This window comes from Pimephales promelas, chromosome 19, assembly GCF_988280905.1.
Source record: "Pimephales promelas chromosome 19, fPimPro1.hap1.1, whole genome shotgun sequence".
In the NCBI taxonomy this organism is placed as follows: Eukaryota; Metazoa; Chordata; class Actinopteri; order Cypriniformes; family Leuciscidae; genus Pimephales; species Pimephales promelas.
Genome location: NC_142787.1, coordinates 22,796,044 through 22,817,809, shown reverse-complemented (window position 1 = coordinate 22,817,809; position 21,766 = coordinate 22,796,044). Strand labels below are relative to the sequence as shown.

Below are 21,766 nucleotides of genomic sequence, written 5' to 3'. Positions count from 1 at the left end.
ATTTTTGTATGTTGATTTCCCTGAAAACCCGTCACTGTGGCTTTGCTCTGTTTGTCACATTGCCAACAATTTAAGACAAATTTAGTAACAAATGTGCACTAATTTACAATATTTATTTGCAAACTAAAAACATGATTTTTATACATTATATATTACTACACACAACAGTAAAAACATACAGTTGGAAAAAGCAATTGAAAAAAAAGTCGTTTATGCCTGACAGTCTCCAATGCTGAGTACTGTGATCTCTTTCCCTTGGCATCTCCAAGCTCCCACCTCACACTCTGACATCATCTCAGGAGTCCCGCCCTTTAGAGAGACACACAGGTGGGCGGAGTCATCTGGGCAGTCCTCAGGGTCTATGCATTCACATTTAAAACCTGGGGATACATTTACACATACAGATGTATATGTATGCATTTGGCAGACAATTTATCCAAAGCAACTTTTTTCAGACCAATGAAAAAAAATACATATATTGAAGACCTGGAATATGATTAGAACTGCATGTCAGTGACCCATGTTTAAAAAGGTTTTGATGTTTTATAGAGAGCCTACCGTCACATGTTTCCCACTGATGGCAGTCCTGACAGGATGTGAATTTGGTTTCTGGCCAACCACATGCACTATCCTGTTTTAAAGAAAACGTTTGGCCTAGACACTGTAAGGCCCCAAGCTGGCAGACACTTATTCTGTTCACCCGGCCAGGACGAACAGAGGCACAAATGAGGAGTGAATTCCTGGTCAATGTCACACAACGCAGCTTGCATTAATGTCAAATCTCTATATTTTCATTATTACTTTTTATATTTAATACCATAACTAGTAAACTTACTTGCATTCATAAGGCATTTTGCAAACACACTGATCCTTTGACTGGTTTTCCCATGGTTTGCAGAGTACACTTGGTTGGGTGGGCACTGCTTCCACTATTCAGAAAAAAATTATGTAAGCAATAATTAAAACCAAGTACCTGATTGGTGTTTAATAGGAAGCTACGGCATACCTGGGTTGCATCGGACAGTCTCAGAAGCTGGATACCAGCTGAGGCCAAGGCGGCACATGATTTCTGCTTCGCCTTCTTTCTGCATCCCACTTGGGCATGACAGGGTCACACTCTCCCCGATCAGATAAGCTTGTTTTGTGGGTGTGGCAATGACATTACTCAGAACAGCTGGAGGATCACATGCTGTTTCTGGTGAATACACAATGAGAAGAAAAATACTTCATTGTAATTCTCTAATATAATGCTAAAACTGATGAAAAAATAACCCAGACATACATTAAACAAGAGAACTCAAGCCATTTAGACAGCTAGTGATCTCCACGCTCCACCCCAGACAGCTTCATAGTGTCTGCCCAGATCTGGCCCACATCTGGTACACGTGGAATCCACAAATACCAGATGTGGGCCGGATCTGAGGAGACACTTATGAAGCTGTCTGAGATCTTAACAACAAAATTGCAATGTTTTGGCAACCACGCAGAAAACTTTATAATTACTATAATTTTGCACATTTTCTTTGATGTATAGTTTAATGAATTACTTTTGCACTCCATGGGTGACCTCCTCCAGGTCAGGTTCTCTGTACATTCAGCAATTGGATCACCAAAGTGATCATGTCCATCTGCACAGCTGTACTCAATCTTTCTGCCCACTGGATAGATGTCTTTTGGGTCCTGAATCACAATGTATTTGATTTGAAACACATGCCTGGGGTAAGTATTGTGAATTGAAAGAGTTTTAATTAATGCGCATATTCCCCCGCCCCTCGATTTCCCCTGATTATGAAGACACTTACCAAAACAAATCCATTTGCCAAAGGAGGTGGAGTTTTACATGTCTTAACTGGTGTCAATGAGGGATCAAAACATTGGGGCTCCATCATTCTAGAGTATGAAAAAATGCCATGAGTCTAAGTGAGCACAAAATATAAATGAATAAAGGGATAAATCCTCAAATTCTCATTCTCACTTGAGGTGTTCAAAATCAGGCTCTTCACAGCTTTTGCGCTCTATGGTCCCTCCTATGCAATTCCTGCCTCGGTTTCTTGGAGCAGGATTATTACATGAACGAGTCCTTGACTTTTGACCATGAGAGCAGCTACTCCAGGCAGACCAACAGCTCCAGCCTCCTTCAATCACTCCTATAAAGCAAGATCAGTTCGACATATTTGAGACAAGATGAACAAGCTTGTTACAAATTAAGTTTAAGGTGCGCCGACTTTCATATTTTGACTCGTTTAACCCATTCAGACCCTATGTGGAGAAACATATTTTTTCGCACCAAAAGGGGTACCACTGTCGTTTTTTTTTTGGTGCGAAATTTTGAGTTTCGATATCTCAGCTCTGGAAGGGTCTAGAGCCTCCATTTTTGCACTCAGGTGTAAGTCTCATGGCCCTCTATCAGAATCCAGAGTTTTGAGAAGATTGGGGATACTTAATTTTTTGCCCCCAAAAAAAAACAAAAAACGTAAGGAGTAACACTGTCGTTTTTTTTTTCTGGTCAAAATTTTGAGTTTCGACATCTCAGCTCTGGAAGGGTCTAGAGCCTCCATTTTTGCACTCAGGTGTAGGTCTCATGGCCCTCTATCAGAATCCAGAGTTTTGAGAAGATTGGGGATACTTAATTTTTCGCCCCAAAAAAAAAAAACGTAAGGGGTAACACTGTCGTTTTTTTTTCTGGTCGAAATTTTGAATTTCGATATCTCAGCTCTGGAAAGGTCTAGAGCCTCCATTTTTGCACTCAGGTGTAAGTCTCATGGCCCTCTATCAGAATCCAGAGTTTTGAGAAGATTGGGGATACTTAATTTTTCACCCCCCCAAAAAAAACGTAAGGGGTAACACTGTCGTTTTTTTTTCTGGTCGAAATTTTGAATTTCGATATCTCAGCTCTGGAAGGGTCTAGAGCCTCCATTGTTGCACTCAGGTCTAAGTCTCATGGCCCTCTATCAGAATCCAGAGTTTTGAGAAGATTGGGGATACTTAATTTTTCGCCCAAAAAAAAAAAACGTAAGGGGTAACACTGTCGTTTTTTTTTTCGGGTCGAAATTTTGAGTTTCGATATCTCAGCAATGGAAGGGTCTAGAGCCTACATTGTTGCACTCAGGTCTATGTCTCATGGCCCTCTATCAGAATCCAGAGTTTTGAGAAGATTGGGGATACTTAATTTTTCGCCCCAAAAAAAAACACGTAAGGGGTAACACTGTCGTTTTTTTTTCGGGTCGAAATTTTGAGTTTCGATATCTCAGCTCTGGAAGGGTCTAGAGCCTCCATTTTTGCACTCAGGTGTAAGTCTCATGGCCCTCTATCAGAATCCAGAGTTTTGAGAAGATTGGGGATACTTAATTTTTTGCCCCCCCAAAAAAAACGTAAGGGGTAACACTGTCGTTTTTTTTTCTGGTCAAAATTTTGAATTTCGATATCTCAGCTCTGGAAGGGTCTAGAGCCTCCATTTTTGCACTCAGGTGTAAGTCTCATGGCCCTCTATCAGAATCCAGAGTTTTGAGAAGATTGGGGATACTTAATTTTTCGCCCAAAAAAAAAAAACGTAAGGGGTAACACTGTCGTTTTTTTTTCTGGTCAAAATTTTGAATTTCGATATCTCAGCTCTGGAAGGGTCTAGAGCCTCCATTTTTGCACTCAGGTGTAAGTCTCATGGCCCTCTATCAGAATCCAGAGTTTTGAGAAGATTGGGGATACTTAATTTTTCGCCCAAAAAAAAAAACGTAAGGGGTAACACTGTCGTTTTTTTTTTCTGGTCAAAATTTTGAATCTCGATATCTCAGCTCTGGAAGGGTCTAGAGCCTCCATTGTTGCACTCAGGTCTAAGTCTCATGGCCCTCTATCAGAATCCAGAGTTTTGAGAAGATTGGGGATACTTAATTTTTCACCCCCCCAAAAAAAACGTAAGGGGTAACACTGTTGTTTTTTTTTCGGGTCGAAATTTTGAGTTTCGATATCTCAGCTCTGGAAGGGTCTAAAGCCTCCATTGTTGCACTCAGGTGTAAGTCTCATGGCCCTCTATCAGAATCCAGAGTTTTGAGAAGATTGGGGATACTTAATTTTTCGCCCAAAAAAAAAACGTAAGGGGTAACACTGTCGTTTTTTTTTCTGGTCAAAATTTTGAATTTCGATATCTCAGCTCTGGAAGGGTCTAGAGCTTCCATTGTTGCACTCAGGTCTAAGTCTCATGGCCCTCTATCAGAATCCAGAGTTTTGAGAAGATTGGTGATACTTAATTTTTCGCCCAAAAAAAAAAAAAACGTAAGGGGTAACACTGTCGTTTTTTTTTTCTGGTCAAAATTTTGAATCTCGATATCTCAGCTCTGGAAGGGTCTAGAGCCTCCATTGTTGCACTCAGGTCTAAGTCTCATGGCCCTCTATCAGAATCCAGAGTTTTGAGAAGATTGGGGATACTTAATTTTTCGCACCCCCCCCCTCCCCCCCCCCCAAGAAACGTAAGGGGTAACACTGTTGTTTTTTTTTCGGGTCGAATTTTTGAGTTTCGATATCTCAGCTCTGGAAGGGTCTAAAGCCTCAATTTTTGCACTCAGGTCTAAGTCTCATGGCCCTCTATCAGAATCCAGAGTTTTGAGAAGATTGGTGATACTTTATTTTTCACCCCCCCCCAAAAAACGTAAGGGGTAACACTGTCGTTTTTTTTTCTGGTCAAAATTTTGAGTTTCGATATCTCAGCTCTGGAAGGGTCTAGAGCCTCCATTTTTGCACTCAGGTGTAAGTCTCATGGCCCTCTATCAGAATCCAGAGTTTTGAGAAGATTGGGGATACTTAATTTTTTGCCCCAAAAAAAAAAAAAACGTAAGGGGTAACACTGTCGTTTTTTTTTCTGGTCAAAAGTTTGAATTTCGATATCTCAGCTCTGGAAGGGTCTAGAGCCTCCATTTTTGCACTCAGGTGTAAGTCTCATGGCCCTCTATCAGAATCCAGAGTTTTGAGAAGATTGGTGATACTTAATTTTTCGCCCAAAAAAAAAAACGTAAGGGGTAACACTGTCGTTTTTTTTTCTGGTCAAAATTTTGAATTTCGATATCTCAGCTCTGGAAGGGTCTAGAGCCTCCATTTTTGCACTCAGGTGTAAGTCTCATGGCCCTCTATCAGAATCTAGAGTTTTGAGAAGATTGGGGATACTTAATTTTTCACCCCCCCAAAAAAAACGTAAGGGGTAACACTGTCGTTTTTTTTTCTGGTCAAAATTTTGAATTTCGATATCTCAGCTCTGGAAGGGTCTAGAGCCTCCATTTTTGCACTCAGGTGTAAGTCTCATGGCCCTCTATCAGAATCCAGAGTTTTGAGAAGATTGGGGATACTTAATTTTTCGCCCAAAAAAAAAAAACGTAAGGGGTAACACTGTCGTTTTTTTTTCTGGTCAAAATTTTGAATTTCGATATCTCAGCTCTGGAAGGGTCTAGAGCCTCCATTTTTGCACTCAGGTGTAAGTCTCATGGCCCTCTATCAGAATCCAGAGTTTTGAGAAGATTGGGGATACTTAATTTTTCGCCCAAAAAAAAAAACCGTAAGGGGTAACACTGTCGTTTTTTTTTCTGGTCGAAATTTTGATTTTCGATATCTCAGCTCTGGAAGGGTCTAGAGCCTCCATTGTTGCACTCAGGTCTAAGTCTCATGGCCCTCTATCAGAATCCAGAGTTTTGAGAAGATTGGTGATATTTAATTTTTCGCCCAAAAAAAAAAAACGTAAGGGGTAACACTGTCGTTTTTTTTTTCTGGTCAAAATTTTGAATCTCGATATCTCAGCTCTGGAAGGGTCTAGAGCCTCCATTGTTGCACTCAGGTCTAAGTCTCATGGCCCTCTATCAGAATCCAGAGTTTTGAGAAGATTGGGGATACTTAATTTTTCGCACCCCCCCCCCTCCCCCAAGAAACGTAAGGGGTAACACTGTTGTTTTTTTTTCGGGTCGAAATTTTGAGTTTCGATATCTCAGCTCTGGAAGGGTCTAAAGCCTCCATTTTTGCACTCAGGTCTAAGTCTCATGGCCCTCTATCAGAATCCAGAGTTTTGAGAAGATTGGTGATACTTTATTTTTCACCCCCCCAAAAAAAAAACGTAAGGGGTAACACTGTCGTTTTTTTTTCTGGTCAAAATTTTGAGTTTCGATATCTCAGCTCTGGAAGGGTCTAGAGCCTCCATTTTTGCACTCAGGTGTAAGTCTCATGGCCCTCTATCAGAATCCAGAGTTTTGAGAAGATTGGGGATACTTAATTTTTTGCCCCAAAAAAAAAACGTAAGGGGTAACACTGTCGTTTTTTTTTCTGGTCAAAAGTTTGAATTTCGATATCTCAGCTCTGGAAGGGTCTAGAGCCTCCATTTTTGCACTCAGGTGTAAGTCTCATGGCCCTCTATCAGAATCCAGAGTTTTGAGAAGATTGGTGATACTTAATTTTTCGCCAAAAAAAAAACGTAAGGGGTAACACTGTCGTTTTTTTTCTGGTCAAAATTTTTAATTTCGATATCTCAGCTCTGGAAGGGTCTAGAGCCTCCATTGTTGCACTCAGGTGTAAGTCTCATGGCCCTCTATCAGAATCCAGAGTTTTGAGAAGATTGGGGATACTTAATTTTTCGCCCAAAAAAAAAAAACATAAGGGGTAACACTGTCATTTTTTTTTCTGGTCAAAATTTTGAATTTCGATATCTCAGCTCTGGAAGGGTCTAGAGCCTCCATTGTTGCACTCAGGTCTAAGTCTCATGGCCCTCTATCAGAATCCAGAGTTTTGAGAAGATTGGGGATACTTAATTTTTCACCCCCCCCAAAAAAACGTAAGGGGTAACACTGTCGTTTTTTTTTTCTGGTCAAAATTTTGAATTTCGATATCTCAGCTCTGGAAGGGTCTAGAGCCTCCATTTTTGCACTCAGGTGTAAGTCTCATGGCCCTCTATCAGAATCCAGAGTTTTGAGAAGATTGGGGATACTTAATTTTTCGCCCAAAAAAAAAACGTAAGGGGTAACACTGTCGTTTTTTTTCTGGTCAAAATTTTGAATTTCGATATCTCAGCTCTGGAAGGGTCTAGAGCCTCCATTGTTGCACTCAGGTCTAAGTCTCATGGCCCTCTATCAGAATCCAGAGTTTTGAGAAGATTGGTGATACTTAATTTTTCGCCCAAAAAAAAAAAACGTAAGGGGTAACACTGTCGTTTTTTTTTTCTGGTCAAAATTTTGAATCTCGATATCTCAGCTCTGGAAGGGTCTAGAGCCTCCATTGTTGCACTCAGGTCTAAGTCTCATGGCCCTCTATCAGAATCCAGAGTTTTGAGAAGATTGGGGATACTTAATTTTTCGCACCCCCCCCCCCCCCAAGAAACGTAAGGGGTAACACTGTTGTTGTTTTTTCGGGTCGAAATTTTGAGTTTCGATATCTCAGCTCTGGAAGGGTCTAAAGCCTCCATTTTTGCACTCAGGTCTAAGTCTCATGGCCCTCTATCAGAATCCAGAGTTTTGAGATGATTGGTGATACTTTATTTTTCACCCCCCCCCCAAAAAAACGTAAGGGGTAACACTGTCGTTTTTTTTTCTGGTCAAAATTTTGAATTTCGATATCTCAGCTCTGGAAGGGTCTAGAGCCTCCATTTTTGCACTCAGGTGTAAGTCTCATGGCCCTCTATCAGAATCCAGAGTTTTGAGAAGATTGGGGATACTTAATTTTTCGCCCCAAAAAAAAAAACATAAGGGGTAACACTGTCGTTTTTTTTTCTGGTCAAAATTTTGAATTTCGATATCTCAGCTCTGGAAGGGTCTAGAGCCTCCATTGTTGCACTCAGGTCTAAGTCTCATGGCCCTCTATCAGAATCCCGAGTTTTGAGAAGATTGGGGATACTTAATTTCCCCCCCCCCCAAAAAAAAACGTAAGGGGTAACACTGTCGTTTTTTTTTCTGGTCGAAATTTTGAATTTCGATATCTCAGCTCTGGAAGGGTCTAGAGCCTCCATTGTTGCACTCAGGTCTAAGTCTCATGGCCCTCTATCAGAATCCAGAGTTTTGAGAAGATTGGGGATACTTAATTTTTCACCCCCCCAAAAAAAACGTAAGGGGTAACACTGTCGTTTTTTTTTACTGGTCAAAATTTTGAATTTCGATATCTCAGCTCTGGAAGGGTCTAGAGCCTCCATTTTTGCACTCAGGTGTAAGTCTCATGGCCCTCTATCAGAATCCAGAGTTTTGAGAAGATTGGGGATACTTAATTTTTCGCCCAAAAAAAAAAACGTAAGGGGTAACACTGTCGTTTTTTTTTCTGGTCAAAATTTTGAATTTCGATATCTCAGCTCTGGAAGGGTCTAGAGCCTCCATTTTTGCACTCAGGTGTAAGTCTCATGGCCCTCTATCAGAATCCAGAGTTTTGAGAAGATTGGGGATACTTAATTTTTTGCCCCAAAAAAAAAAAACGTAAGGGGTAACACTGTCGTTTTTTTTTCTGGTCAAAAGTTTGAATTTCGATATCTCAGCTCTGGAAGGGTCTAGAGCCTCCATTTTTGCACTCAGGTGTAAGTCTCATGGCCCTCTATCAGAATCCAGAGTTTTGAGAAGATTGGTGATACTTAATTTTTCGCCCAAAAAAAAAAAAAACGTAAGGGGTAACACTGTCGTTTTTTTTTCTGGTCAAAATTTTGAATCTCGATATCTCAGCTCTGGAAGGGTCTAGAGCCTCCATTGTTGCACTCAGGTCTAAGTCTCATGGCCCTCTATCAGAATCCAGAGTTTTGAGAAGATTGGGGATACTTTATTTTTCACCCCCCCAAAAAAAACGTAAGGGGTAACACTGTCGTTTTTTTTTCTGGTCAAAATTTTGAATTTCGATATCTCAGCTCTGGAAGGGTCTAGAGCCTCCATTTTTGCACTCAGGTGTAAGTCTCATGGCCCTCTATCAGAATCCAGAGTTTTGAGAAGATTGGGGATACTTAATTTTTCGCCCCAAAAAAAAAACATAAGGGGTAACACTGTCGTTTTTTATTCTGGTCAAAATTTTGAATTTCGATATCTCAGCTCTGGAAGGGTCTAGAGCCTCCATTGTTGCACTCAGGTCTAAGTCTCATGGCCCTCTATCAGAATCCAGAGTTTTGAGAAGATTGGGGATACTTAATTTTTCACCCCCCCAAAAAAAACGTAAGGGGTAACACTGTCGTTTTTTTTCTGGTCAAAATTTTGAATTTCGATATCTCAGCTCTGGAAGGGTCTAGAGCCTCCATTTTTGCACTCAGGTGTAAGTCTCATGGCCCTCTATCAGAATCCAGAGTTTTGAGAAGATTGGGGATACTTAATTTTTCGCCCAAAAAAAAAAAACGTAAGGGGTAACACTGTCGTTTTTTTTTTCTGGTCAAAATTTTGAATCTCGATATCTCAGCTCTGGAAGGGTCTAGAGCCTCCATTGTTGCACTCAGGTCTAAGTCTCATGGCCCTCTATCAGAATCCAGAGTTTTGAGAAGATTGGGGATACTTAATTTTTCGCACCCCCCCCCCCCCCCCAAGAAACGTAAGGGGTAACACTGTTGTTGTTTTTTCGGGTCGAAATTTTGAGTTTCGATATCTCAGCTCTGGAAGGGTCTAAAGCCTCCATTTTTGCACTCAGGTCTAAGTCTCATGGCCCTCTATCAGAATCCAGAGTTTTGAGATGATTGGTGATACTTTATTTTTCACCCCCCCCCCCCAAAAAAACGTAAGGGGTAACACTGTCGTTTTTTTTTCTGGTCAAAATTTTGAATTTCGATATCTCAGCTCTGGAAGGGTCTAGAGCCTCCATTTTTGCACTCAGGTGTAAGTCTCATGGCCCTCTATCAGAATCCAGAGTTTTGAGAAGATTGGGGATACTTAATTTTTCGCCCCAAAAAAAAAAACATAAGGGGTAACACTGTCGTTTTTTTTTCTGGTCAAAATTTTGAATTTCGATATCTCAGCTCTGGAAGGGTCTAGAGCCTCCATTGTTGCACTCAGGTCTAAAGCTGTGTCTGAAATCGCTCCCTATCCACTATATAGTGCACTATATCGGGTGTCGGCCATTTTGTAGTGGTGTCCGAATTCTGAGTGAACGACATCATTCCCTACATTCATTCACTACTTTTACCCACAATCCTCTCTGAATTCGAGTGTACATTCGATGTACACTTCCTGAAGCCCTATTTCCCACAATCCAATGCGGAGAGAACTGAGCGCGCATGAAACATTACATCCAGTGGAGGATTTGAAAAATATCCGTTAATCGTCGTTTTGAACATAATAACGGTCGCCGGAGGGCGCTCGACGACACGTCATCTGTGAACGTGAGAGTTAATGTACAATTTCAGTCGATGAAACTACAAAGCTGGCACGGAGGTATAATTACAAAATAAAGTCATTATGGTTGTTATTGTTGTTAATATTATTTTATAAAGTAGGTAATGTAAGATAAAAGGAGTTTTATCAGTACGCGTGACGAAGCCTTTTCTGCGACAGCTCCAACTCTCCGACGCACAGTGTAAACGTCAGCGTCCGAATTCACTCACTTCATCTTATTCACTCCTTGCAGATATAGTGCACTCAAATGCCATACACTGTATAGGGATTAGTGAATGAGTGAACGAGTGAGCGGTTTCAGACACAGCTAAAGTCTCATGGCCCTCTATCAGAATCCAGAGTTTTGAGAAGATTGGGGATACTTAATTCCCCCCCCCCCCCAAAAAAAACGTAAGGGGTAACACTGTCGTTTTTTTTTCTGGTCGAAATTTTGAATTTCGATATCTCAGCTCTGGAAGGGTCTAGAGCCTCCATTGTTGCACTCAGGTCTAAGTCTCATGGCCCTCTATCAGAATCCAGAGTTTTGAGAAGATTGGGGATACTTAATTTTTCACCCCCCCAAAAAAAACGTAAGGGGTAACACTGTCGTTTTTTTTTACTGGTCAAAATTTTGAATTTCGATATCTCAGCTCTGGAAGGGTCTAGAGCCTCCATTTTTGCACTCAGGTGTAAGTCTCATGGCCCTCTATCAGAATCCAGAGTTTTGAGAAGATTGGGGATACTTAATTTTTCGCCCAAAAAAAAAAACGTAAGGGGTAACACTGTCGTTTTTTTTTCTGGTCAAAATTTTGAATTTCGATATCTCAGCTCTGGAAGGGTCTAGAGCCTCCATTTTTGCACTCAGGTGTAAGTCTCATGGCCCTCTATCAGAATCCAGAGTTTTGAGAAGATTGGGGATACTTAATTTTTTGCCCCAAAAAAAAAAACGTAAGGGGTAACACTGTCGTTTTTTTTTCTGGTCAAAAGTTTGAATTTCGATATCTCAGCTCTGGAAGGGTCTAGAGCCTCCATTTTTGCACTCAGGTGTAAGTCTCATGGCCCTCTATCAGAATCCAGAGTTTTGAGAAGATTGGTGATACTTAATTTTTCGCCCAAAAAAAAAAAAACGTAAGGGGTAACACTGTCGGTTTTTTTTCTGGTCAAAATTTTGAATCTCGATATCTCAGCTCTGGAAGGGTCTAGAGCCTCCATTGTTGCACTCAGGTCTAAGTCTCATGGCCCTCTATCAGAATCCAGAGTTTTGAGAAGATTGGGGATACTTTATTTTTCACCCCCCCAAAAAAAACGTAAGGGGTAACACTGTCGTTTTTTTTTCTGGTCAAAATTTTGAATTTCGATATCTCAGCTCTGGAAGGGTCTAGAGCCTCCATTTTTGCACTCAGGTGTAAGTCTCATGGCCCTCTATCAGAATCCAGAGTTTTGAGAAGATTGGGGATACTTAATTTTTCGCCCCAAAAAAAAAAACATAAGGGGTAACACTGTCGTTTTTTATTCTGGTCAAAATTTTGAATTTCCATATCTCAGCTCTGGAAGGGTCTAGAGCCTCCATTGTTGCACTCAGGTCTAAGTCTCATGGCCCTCTATCAGAATCCAGAGTTTTGAGAAGATTGGGGATACTTAATTTTTCACCCCCCCAAAAAAAACGTAAGGGGTAACACTGTCGTTTTTTTTCTGGTCAAAATTTTGAATTTCGATATCTCAGCTCTGGAAGGGTCTAGAGCCTCCATTTTTGCACTCAGGTGTAAGTCTCGTGGCCCTCTATCAGAATCCAGAGTTTTGAGAAGATTGGGGATACTTAATTTTTCGCCCAAAAAAAAAAAACGTAAGGGGTAACACTGTCGTTTTTTTTTCTGGTCAAAATTTTGAATTTCGATATCTCAGCTCTGGAAGGGTCTAGAGCCTCCATTTTTGCACTCAGGTGTAAGTCTCATGGCCCTCTATCAGAATCCAGAGTTTTGAGAAGATTGGGGATACTTAATTTTTTGCCCCCCAAAAAAAACGTAAGGGGTAACACTGTCGGTTTTTTTTTCTGGTCAAAAGTTTGAATTTCGATATCTCAGCTCTGGAAGGGTCTAGAGCCTCCATTTTTGCACTCAGGTGTAAGTCTCATGGCCCTCTATCAGAATCCAGAGTTTTGAGAAGATTGGTGATACTTAATTTTTCGGCCAAAAAAAAAAACGTAAGGGGTAACACTGTTGTTTTTTTTTTCTAGTCAAAATTTTGAATCTCGATATCTCAGCTCTGGAAGGGTCTAGAGCCTCCATTGTTGCACTCAGGTCTAAGTCTCATGGCCCTCTATCAGAATCCAGAGTTTTGAGAAGATTGGGGATACTTAATTTTTCGCCCAAAAAAAAAAAACGTAATGGGTAACACTGTCGTTTTTTTTTCTGGTCAAAATTTTGAATTTCGATATCTCAGCTCTGGAAGGGTCTAGAGCCTCCATTTTTGCACTCAGGTGTAAGTCTCATGGCCCTCTATCAGAATCCAGAGTTTTGAGAAGATTGGGGATACTTAATTTTTTGCCCCAAAAAAAAAAACGTAAGGGGTAACACTGTCGTTTTTTTTTTCTGGTCAAAAGTTTGAATTTCGATATCTCAGCTCTGGAAGGGTCTAGAGCCTCCATTTTTGCACTCAGGTGTAAGTCTCATGGCCCTCTATCAGAATCCAGAGTTTTGAGAAGATTGGTGATACTTAATTTTTCGCCCAAAAAAAAAAAACGTAAGGGGTAACACTGTCGTTTTTTTTTTCTGGTCAAAATTTTGAATTTCGATATCTCAGCTCTGGAAGGGTCTAGAGCCTCCATTTTTGCACTCAGGTGTAAGTATCATGGCCCTCTATCAGAATCCAGAGTTTTGAGAAGATTGGGGATACTTAATTTTTCGCACCCCCCCCCCCCCCCCCCCCAAGAAATGTAAGGGGTAACACTGTTGTTGTTTTTTCGGGTCGAAATTTTGAGTTTCGATATCTCAGCTCTGGAAGGGTCTAAAGCCTCCATTTTTGCACTCAGGTCTAAGTCTCATGGCCCTCTATCAGAATCCAGAGTTTTGAGAAGATTGGTGATACTTTATTTTTCACCCCCCCAAAAAAAACGTAAGGGGTAACACTGTCGTTTTTTTTTTTGGTCAAAATTTTGAATTTCGATATCTCAGCTCTGGAAGGGTCTAGAGCCTCCATTGTTGCACTCAGGTCTAAGTCTCATGGCCCTCTATCAGAATCCAGAGTTTTGAGAAGATTGGGGATACTTAATTTTTTGCCCAAAAAAAAAAAAACGTAAGGGGTAACACTGTCGTTTTTTTTTCTGGTCAAAATTTTGAGTTTCGATATCTCAGCTCTGGAAGGGTCTAGAGCCTCCATTGTTGCACTCAGGTCTATGTCTCATGGCCCTCTATCAGAATCCAGAGTTTTGAGAAGATTGGGGATACTTATTTTTTCGCCCAAAAAAAAAAAACACGTAAGGGGTACCACTGTCGTTTTTTTTTCGGGTCGAAATTTTGAATTTCGATATCTCAGCTCTGGAAGGGTCTAGAGCCTCCATTTTTGCACTCAGGTGTAAGTCTCATGGCCCTCTATCAGAATCCAGAGTTTTGAGAAGATTGGGGATACTTAATTTTTTGCCCCAAAAAAAAAAAACGTAAGGGGTAACACTGTCGTTTTTTTTTCTGGTCAAAAGTTTGAATTTCGATATCTCAGCTCTGGAAGGGTCTAGAGCCTCCATTTTTGCACTCAGGTGTAAGTCTCATGGCCCTCTATCAGAATCCAGAGTTTTGAGAAGATTGGGGATACTTAATTTTTCGCCCCAAAAAAAAAACATAAGGGGTAACACTGTTGTTGTTTTTTTCTGGTCAAAATTTTGAATTTCGATATCTCAGCTCTGGAAGGGTCTAGAGCCTCCATTTTTGCACTCAGGTGTAAGTCTCATGGCCCTCTATCAGAATCCAGAGTTTTGAGAAGATTGGTGATACTTAATTTTTCGCCCAAAAAAAAAAACGTAAGGGGTAACACTGTTGTTTTTTTTTCTGGTCAAAATTTTGAATTTCGATATCTCAGCTCTGGAAGGGTCTAGAGCCTCCATTGTTGCACTCAGGTCTAAGTCTCATGGCCCTCTATCAGAATCCAGAGTTTTGAGAAGATTGGGGATACTTAATTTTTCGCCCAAAAAAAAAAAACGTAAGGGGTAACACTGTCGTTTTTTTTTCTGGTCAAAATTTTGAATTTCGATATCTCAGCTCTGGAAGGGTCTAGAGCCTCCATTTTTGCACTCAGGTGTAAGTCTCATGGCCCTCTATCAGAATCCAGAGTTTTGAGAAGATTGGGGATACTTAATTTTTCGCCCAAAAAAAAAAAACGTAAGGGGTAACACTGTCGTTTTTTTTTCTGGTCAAAATTTTGAATTTCGATATCTCAGCTCTGGAAGGGTCTAGAGCCTCCATTTTTGCACTCAGGTGTAAGTCTCATGGCCCTCTATCAGAATCCAGAGTTTTGAGAAGATTGGGGATACTTAATTTTTTGCCCCAAAAAAAAAAACGTAAGGGGTAACACTGTCGTTTTTTTTTCTGGTCAAAAGTTTGAATTTCGATATCTCAGCTCTGGAAGGGTCTAGAGCCTCCATTTTTGCACTCAGGTGTAAGTCTCATGGCCCTCTATCAGAATCCAGAGTTTTGAGAAGATTGGTGATACTTAATTTTTCGCCCAAAAAAAAAAACGTAAGGGGTAACACTGTTGTTTTTTTTTCTGGTCAAAATTTTGAATTTCGATATCTCAGCTCTGGAAGGGTCTAGAGCCTCCATTTTTGCACTCAGGTGTAAGTCTCATGGCCCTCTATCAGAATCCAGAGTTTTGAGAAGATTGGGGATACTTAATTTTTCTCCCAAAAAAAAAAACATAAGCACTGTCGTTTTTTTTTTCTGGTCACAATTTTGAATTTCAATATCTCAGCTCTGGAAGGGTCTAGAGCCTCCATTGTTGCACTCAGGTCTAAGTCTCATGGCCCTCTATCAGAATCCAGAGTTTTGAGAAGATTGGGGATACTTAATTTTTCACCCCCCCAAAAAAAACGTAAGGGGTAACACTGTCGTTTTTTTTTCTGGTCAAAATTTTGAATTTCGATATCTCAGCTCTGGAAGGGTCTAGAGCCTCCATTTTTGCACTCAGGTCTAAGTCTCATGGCCCTCTATCAGAATCCAGAGTTTTGAGAAGATTGGGGATACTTAATTTTTCGCCCAAAAAAAAAACGTAAGGGGTAACACTGTCGTTTTTTTTTCTGGTCAAAATTTTGAATTTCGATATCTCAGCTCTGGAAGGGTCTAGAGCCTCCATTTTTGCACTCAGGTGTAAGTCTCATGGCCCTCTATCAGAATCCAGAGTTTTGAGAAGATTGGGGATACTTAATTTTTCGCCCAAAAAAAAAAAACGTAAGGGGTAACACTGTCGTTTTTTTTTCTGGTCGAAATTTTGATTTTCGATATCTCAGCTCTGGAAGGGTCTAGAGCCTCAATGTTGCACTTAGGTCTAATTCTCATGGCCCTCTATCAGAATCCAGAGTTTTGAGAAGATTGGTGATACTTAATTTTTCGCCCAAAAAAAAAACGTAAGGGGTAACACTGTCGTTTTATTTTTCTGGTCAAAATTTTGAATCTCGATATCTCATCTCTGGAAGGGTCTAGAGCCTCCATTGTTGCACTCAGGTCTATGTCTCATGGCCCTCTATCAGAATCCAGAGTTTTGAGAAGATTGGGGATACTTAATTTTTCGCCCAAAAAAAAAAAACACGTAAGGGGTACCACTGTCGTTTTTTTTTCGGGTCGAAATTTTGAATTTCGATATCTCAGCTCTGGAAGGGTCTAGAGCCTCCATTTTTGCACTCAGGTGTAAGTCTCATGGCCCTCTATCAGAATCCAGAGTTTTGAGAAGATTGGGGATACTTAATTTTTTGCCCCAAAAAAAAAAACGTAAGGGGTAACACTGTCGTTTTTTTTTCTGGTCAAAAGTTTGAATTTCGATATCTCAGCTCTGGAAGGGTCTAGAGCCTCCATTTTTGCACTCAGGTGTAAGTCTCATGGCCCTCTATCAGAATCCAGAGTTTTGAGAAGATTGGGGATACTTAATTTTTTGCCCCAAAAAAAAAAACGTAAGGGGTAACACTGTCGTTTTTTTTTCTGGTCAAAAGTTTGAATTTCGATATCTCAGCTCTGGAAGGGTCTAGAGCCTCCATTTTTGCACTCAGGTGTAAGTCTCATGGCCCTCTATCAGAATCCAGAGTTTTGAGAAGATTGGTGATACTTAATTTTTCGCCCAAAAAAAAAACGTAAGGGGTAACACTGTTGTTTTTTTTTCTGGTCAAAATTTTGAATTTCGATATCTCAGCTCTGGAAGGGTCTAGAGCCTCCATTTTTGCACTCAGGTGTAAGTCTCATGGCCCTCTATCAGAATCCAGAGTTTTGAGAAGATTGGGGATACTTAATTTTTCTCCCAAAAAAAAAAACATAAGGGGTAACACTGTCGTTTTTTTTTTCTGGTCACAATTTTGAATTTCGATATCTCAGCTCTGGAAGGGTCTAGAGCCTCCATTGTTGCACTCAGGTCTAAGTCTCATGGCCCTCTATCAGAATCCAGAGTTTTGAGAAGATTGGGGATACTTAATTTTTCACCCCCCAAAAAAAAACGTAAGGGGTAACACTGTCGTTTTTTTTTCTGGTCAAAATTTTGAATTTCGATATCTCAGCTCTGGAAGGGTCTAGAGCCTCCATTTTTGCACTCAGGTCTAAGTCTCATGGCCCTCTATCAGAATCCAGAGTTTTGAGAAGATTGGGGATACTTAATTTTTCGCCCAAAAAAAAAAACGTAAGGGGTAACACTGTCGTTTTTTTTTCTGGTCAAAATTTTGAATTTCGATATCTCAGCTCTGGAAGGGTCTAGAGCCTCCATTTTTGCACTCAGGTGTAAGTCTCATGGCCCTCTATCAGAATCCAGAGTTTTGAGAAGATTGGGGATACTTAATTTTTCGCCCAAAAAAAAAAAACGTAAGGGGTAACACTGTCGTTTTTTTTTCTGGTCGAAATTTTGATTTTCGATATCTCAGCTCTGGAAGGGTCTAGAGCCTCCATTGTTGCACTCAGGTCTAAGTCTCATGGCCCTCTATCAGAATCCAGAGTTTTGAGAAGATTGGTGATACTTAATTTTTCGCCCAAAAAAAAAACGTAAGGGGTAACACTGTCGTTTTATTTTTCTGGTCAAAATTTTGAATCTCGATATCTCATCTCTGGAAGGGTCTAGAGCCTCCATTGTTGCACTCAGGTCTATGTCTCATGGCCCTCTATCAGAATCCAGAGTTTTGAGAAGATTGGGGATACTTAATTTTTCGCCCAAAAAAAAAAAACACGTAAGGGGTACCACTGTCGTTTTTTTTTCGGGTCGAAATTTTGAATTTCGATATCTCAGCTCTGGAAGGGTCTAGAGCCTCCATTTTTGCACTCAGGTGTAAGTCTCATGGCCCTCTATCAGAATCCAGAGTTTTGAGAAGATTGGGGATACTTAATTTTTTGCCCCAAAAAAAAAAAACGTAAGGGGTAACACTGTCGTTTTTTTTTCTGGTCAAAAGTTTGAATTTCGATATCTCAGCTCTGGAAGGGTCTAGAGCCTCCATTTTTGCACTCAGGTGTAAGTCTCATGGCCCTCTATCAGAATCCAGAGTTTTGAGAAGATTGGGGATACTTAATTTTTTGCCCCAAAAAAAAAAACGTAAGGGGTAACACTGTCGTTTTTTTTTCTGGTCAAAAGTTTGAATTTCGATATCTCAGCTCTGGAAGGGTCTAGAGCCTCCATTTTTGCACTCAGGTGTAAGTCTCATGGCCCTCTATCAGAATCCAGAGTTTTGAGAAGATTGGTGATACTTAATTTTTCGCCCAAAAAAAAAAACGTAAGGGGTAACACTGTTGTTGTTTTTTTCTGGTCAAAATTTTGAATTTCGATATCTCAGCTCTGGAAGGGTCTAGAGCCTCCATTGTTGCACTCAGGTCTAAGTCTCATGGCCCTCTATCAGAATCCAGAGTTTTGAGAAGATTGGGGATACTTAATTTTTCGCCCAAAAAAAAAAAACGTAAGGGGTAACACTGTCGTTTTTTTTTCTGGTCAAAATTTTGAATTTCGATATCTCAGCTCTGGAAGGGTCTAGAGCCTCCATTTTTGCACTCAGGTGTAAGTCTCATGGCCCTCTATCAGAATCCAGAGTTTTGAGAAGATTGGGGATACTTAATTTTTTGCCCCAAAAAAAAAAACGTAAGGGGTAACACTGTCGTTTTTTTTTCTGGTCAAAAGTTTGAATTTCGATATCTCAGCTCTGGAAGGGTCTAGAGCCTCCATTTTTGCACTCAGGTGTAAGTCTCATGGCCCTCTATCAGAATCCAGAGTTTTGAGAAGATTGGTGATACTTAATTTTTCGCCCAAAAAAAAAAACGTAAGGGGTAACACTGTTGTTTTTTTTTCTGGTCAAAATTTTGAATTTCGATATCTCAGCTCTGGAAGGGTCTAGAGCCTCCATTTTTGCACTCAGGTGTAAGTCTCATGGCCCTCTATCAGAATCCAGAGTTTTGAGAAGATTGGGGATACTTAATTTTTCGCCCAAAAAAAAAAACATAAGGGGTAACACTGTCGTTTTTTTTTTCTGGTCACAATTTTGAATTTCGATATCTCAGCTCTGGAAGGGTCTAGAGCCTCCATTGTTGCACTCAGGTCTAAGTCTCATGGCCCTCTATCAGAATCCAGAGTTTTGAGAAGATTGGGGATACTTAATTTTTCACCCCCCAAAAAAAAACGTAAGGGGTAACACTGTCGTTTTTTTTTCTGGTCAAAATTTTGAATTTCGATATCTCAGCTCTGGAAGGGTCTAGAGCCTCCATTTTTGCACTCAGGTCTAAGTCTCATGGCCCTCTATCAGAATCCAGAGTTTTGAGAAGATTGGGGATACTTAATTTTTCGCCCAAAAAAAAAAACGTAAGGGGTAACACTGTCGTTTTTTTTTCTGGTCAAAATTTTGAATTTCGATATCTCAGCTCTGGAAGGGTCTAGAGCCTCCATTTTTGCACTCAGGTGTAAGTCTCATGGCCCTCTATCAGAATCCAGAGTTTTGAGAAGATTGGGGATACTTAATTTTTCGCCCAAAAAAAAAAAACGTAAGGGGTAACACTGTCGTTTTTTTTTCTGGTCGAAATTTTGATTTTCGATATCTCAGCTCTGGAAGGGTCTAGAGCCTCCATTGTTGCACTCAGGTCTAAGTCTCATGGCCCTCTATCAGAATCCAGAGTTTTGAGAAGATTGGTGATACTTAATTTTTCGCCCAAAAAAAAAACGTAAGGGGTAACACTGTCGTTTTATTTTTCTGGTCAAAATTTTGAATCTCGATATCTCATCTCTGGAAGGGTCTAGAGCCTCCATTGTTGCACTCAGGTCTATGTCTCATGGCCCTCTATCAGAATCCAGAGTTTTGAGAAGATTGGGGATACTTAATTTTTCGCCCAAAAAAAAAAAACACGTAAGGGGTACCACTGTCGTTTTTTTTTCGGGTCGAAATTTTGAATTTCGATATCTCAGCTCTGGAAGGGTCTAGAGCCTCCATTTTTGCACTCAGGTGTAAGTCTCATGGCCCTCTATCAGAATCCAGAGTTTTGAGAAGATTGGGGATACTTAATTTTTTGCCCCAAAAAAAAAAAACGTAAGGGGTAACACTGTCGTTTTTTTTTCTGGTCAAAAGTTTGAATTTCGATATCTCAGCTCTGGAAGGGTCTAGAGCCTCCATTTTTGCACTCAGGTGTAAGTCTCATGGCCCTCTATCAGAATCCAGAGTTTTGAGAAGATTGGGGATACTTAATTTTTTGCCCCAAAAAAAAAAACGTAAGGGGTAACACTGTCGTTTTTTTTTTCTGGTCAAAAGTTTGAATTTCGATATCTCAGCTCTGGAAGGGTCTAGAGCCTCCATTTTTGCACTCAGGTGTAAGTCTCATGGCCCTCTATCAGAATCCAGAGTTTTGAGAAGATTGGTGATACTTAATTTTTCGCCCAAAAAAAAAAAACGTAAGGGGTAACACTGTTGTTTTTTTTTTCTGGTCAAAATTTTGAATTTCGATATCTCAGCTCTGGAAGGGTCTAGAGCCTCCATTGTTGCACTCAGGTCTAAGTCTCATGGCCCTCTATCAGAATCCAGAGTTTTGAGAAGATTGGGGATACTTAATTTTTCGCCCAAAAAAAAAAACGTAAGGGGTAACACTGTCGTTTTTTTTTCTGGTCAAAATTTTGAATTTCGATATCTCAGCTCTGGAAGGGTCTAGAGCCTCCATTTTTGCACTCAGGTGTAAGTCTCATGGCCCTCTATCAGAATCCAGAGTTTTGAGAAGATTGGGGATACTTAATTTTTTGCCCCAAAAAAAAAAACGTAAGGGGTAACACTGTCGTTTTTTTTTCTGGTCAAAAGTTTGAATTTCGATATCTCAGCTCTGGAAGGGTCTAGAGCCTCCATTTTTGCACTCAGGTGTAAGTCTCATGACCCTCTATCAGAATCCAGAGTTTTGAGAAGATTGGTGATACTTAATTTTTCGCCCAAAAAAAAAAACGTAAGGGGTAACACTGTTGTTTTTTTTTCTGGTCAAAATTTTGAATTTCGATATCTCAGCTCTGGAAGGGTCTAGAGCCTCCATTTTTGCACTCAGGTGTAAGTCTCATGGCCCTCTATCAGAATCCAGAGTTTTGAGAAGATTGGGGATACTTAATTTTTCGCCCAAAAAAAAAAACATAAGGGGTAACACTGTCGTTTTTTTTTTCTGGTCAAAATTTTGAATTTCGATATCTCAGCTCTGGAAGGGTCTAGAGCCTCCATTGTTGCACTCAGGTCTAAGTCTCATGGCCCTCTATCAGAATCCAGAGTTTTGAGAAGATTGGGGATACTTAATTTTTCACCCCCCCAAAAAAAACGTAAGGGGTAACACTGTCGTTTTTTTTTCTGGTCAAAATTTTGAATTTCGATATCTCAGCTCTGGAAGGGTCTAGAGCCTCCATTTTTGCACTCAGGTGTAAGTCTCATGGCCCTCTATCAGAATCCAGAGTTTTGAGAAGATTGGGGATACTTAATTTTTCGCCCAAAAAAAAAAACTTAAGGGGTAACACTGTCGTTTTTTTTTCTGGTCAAAATTTTGAATTTCGATATCTCAGCTCTGGAAGGGTCTAGAGCCTCCATTTTTGCACTCAGGTGTAAGTCTCATGGCCCTCTATCAGAATCCAGAGTTTTGAGAAGATTGGGGATACTTAATTTTTCGCCCAAAAAAAAAAACGTAAGGGGTAACACTGTCGTTTTTTTTTCTGGTCGAAATTTTGATTTTCGATATCTCAGCTCTGGAAGGGTCTAGAGCCTCCATTGTTGCACTCAGGTCTAAGTCTCATGGCCCTCTATCAGAATCCAGAGTTTTGAGAAGATTGGTGATACT

At 40.3% G+C, this 21,766-nt stretch overlaps 1 protein-coding gene across 1 annotated transcript in view; it reads right to left on the bottom strand.

Moving 5' to 3' along the window:
- Positions 1–94: 94 nt before the first annotated feature.
- Positions 95–21,766, bottom strand: part of LOC120490749 (complement C7b) — a 73,200-nt gene continuing 51,528 nt past the window's right edge. The window contains exons 12-18 of the mRNA XM_089124037.1: positions 1,976–2,147; positions 1,803–1,890; positions 1,548–1,680; positions 1,007–1,195; positions 836–929; positions 559–740; positions 95–380 (exon numbers count right to left, since the gene is read on the bottom strand). Of these exons, the coding sequence (XP_088980163.1) occupies positions 211–380; positions 559–740; positions 836–929; positions 1,007–1,195; positions 1,548–1,680; positions 1,803–1,890; positions 1,976–2,147 (1,028 nt within the window). The 3' untranslated portion in view covers positions 95–210. The remainder of the gene's footprint in view (positions 381–558; positions 741–835; positions 930–1,006; positions 1,196–1,547; positions 1,681–1,802; positions 1,891–1,975; positions 2,148–21,766) is intronic.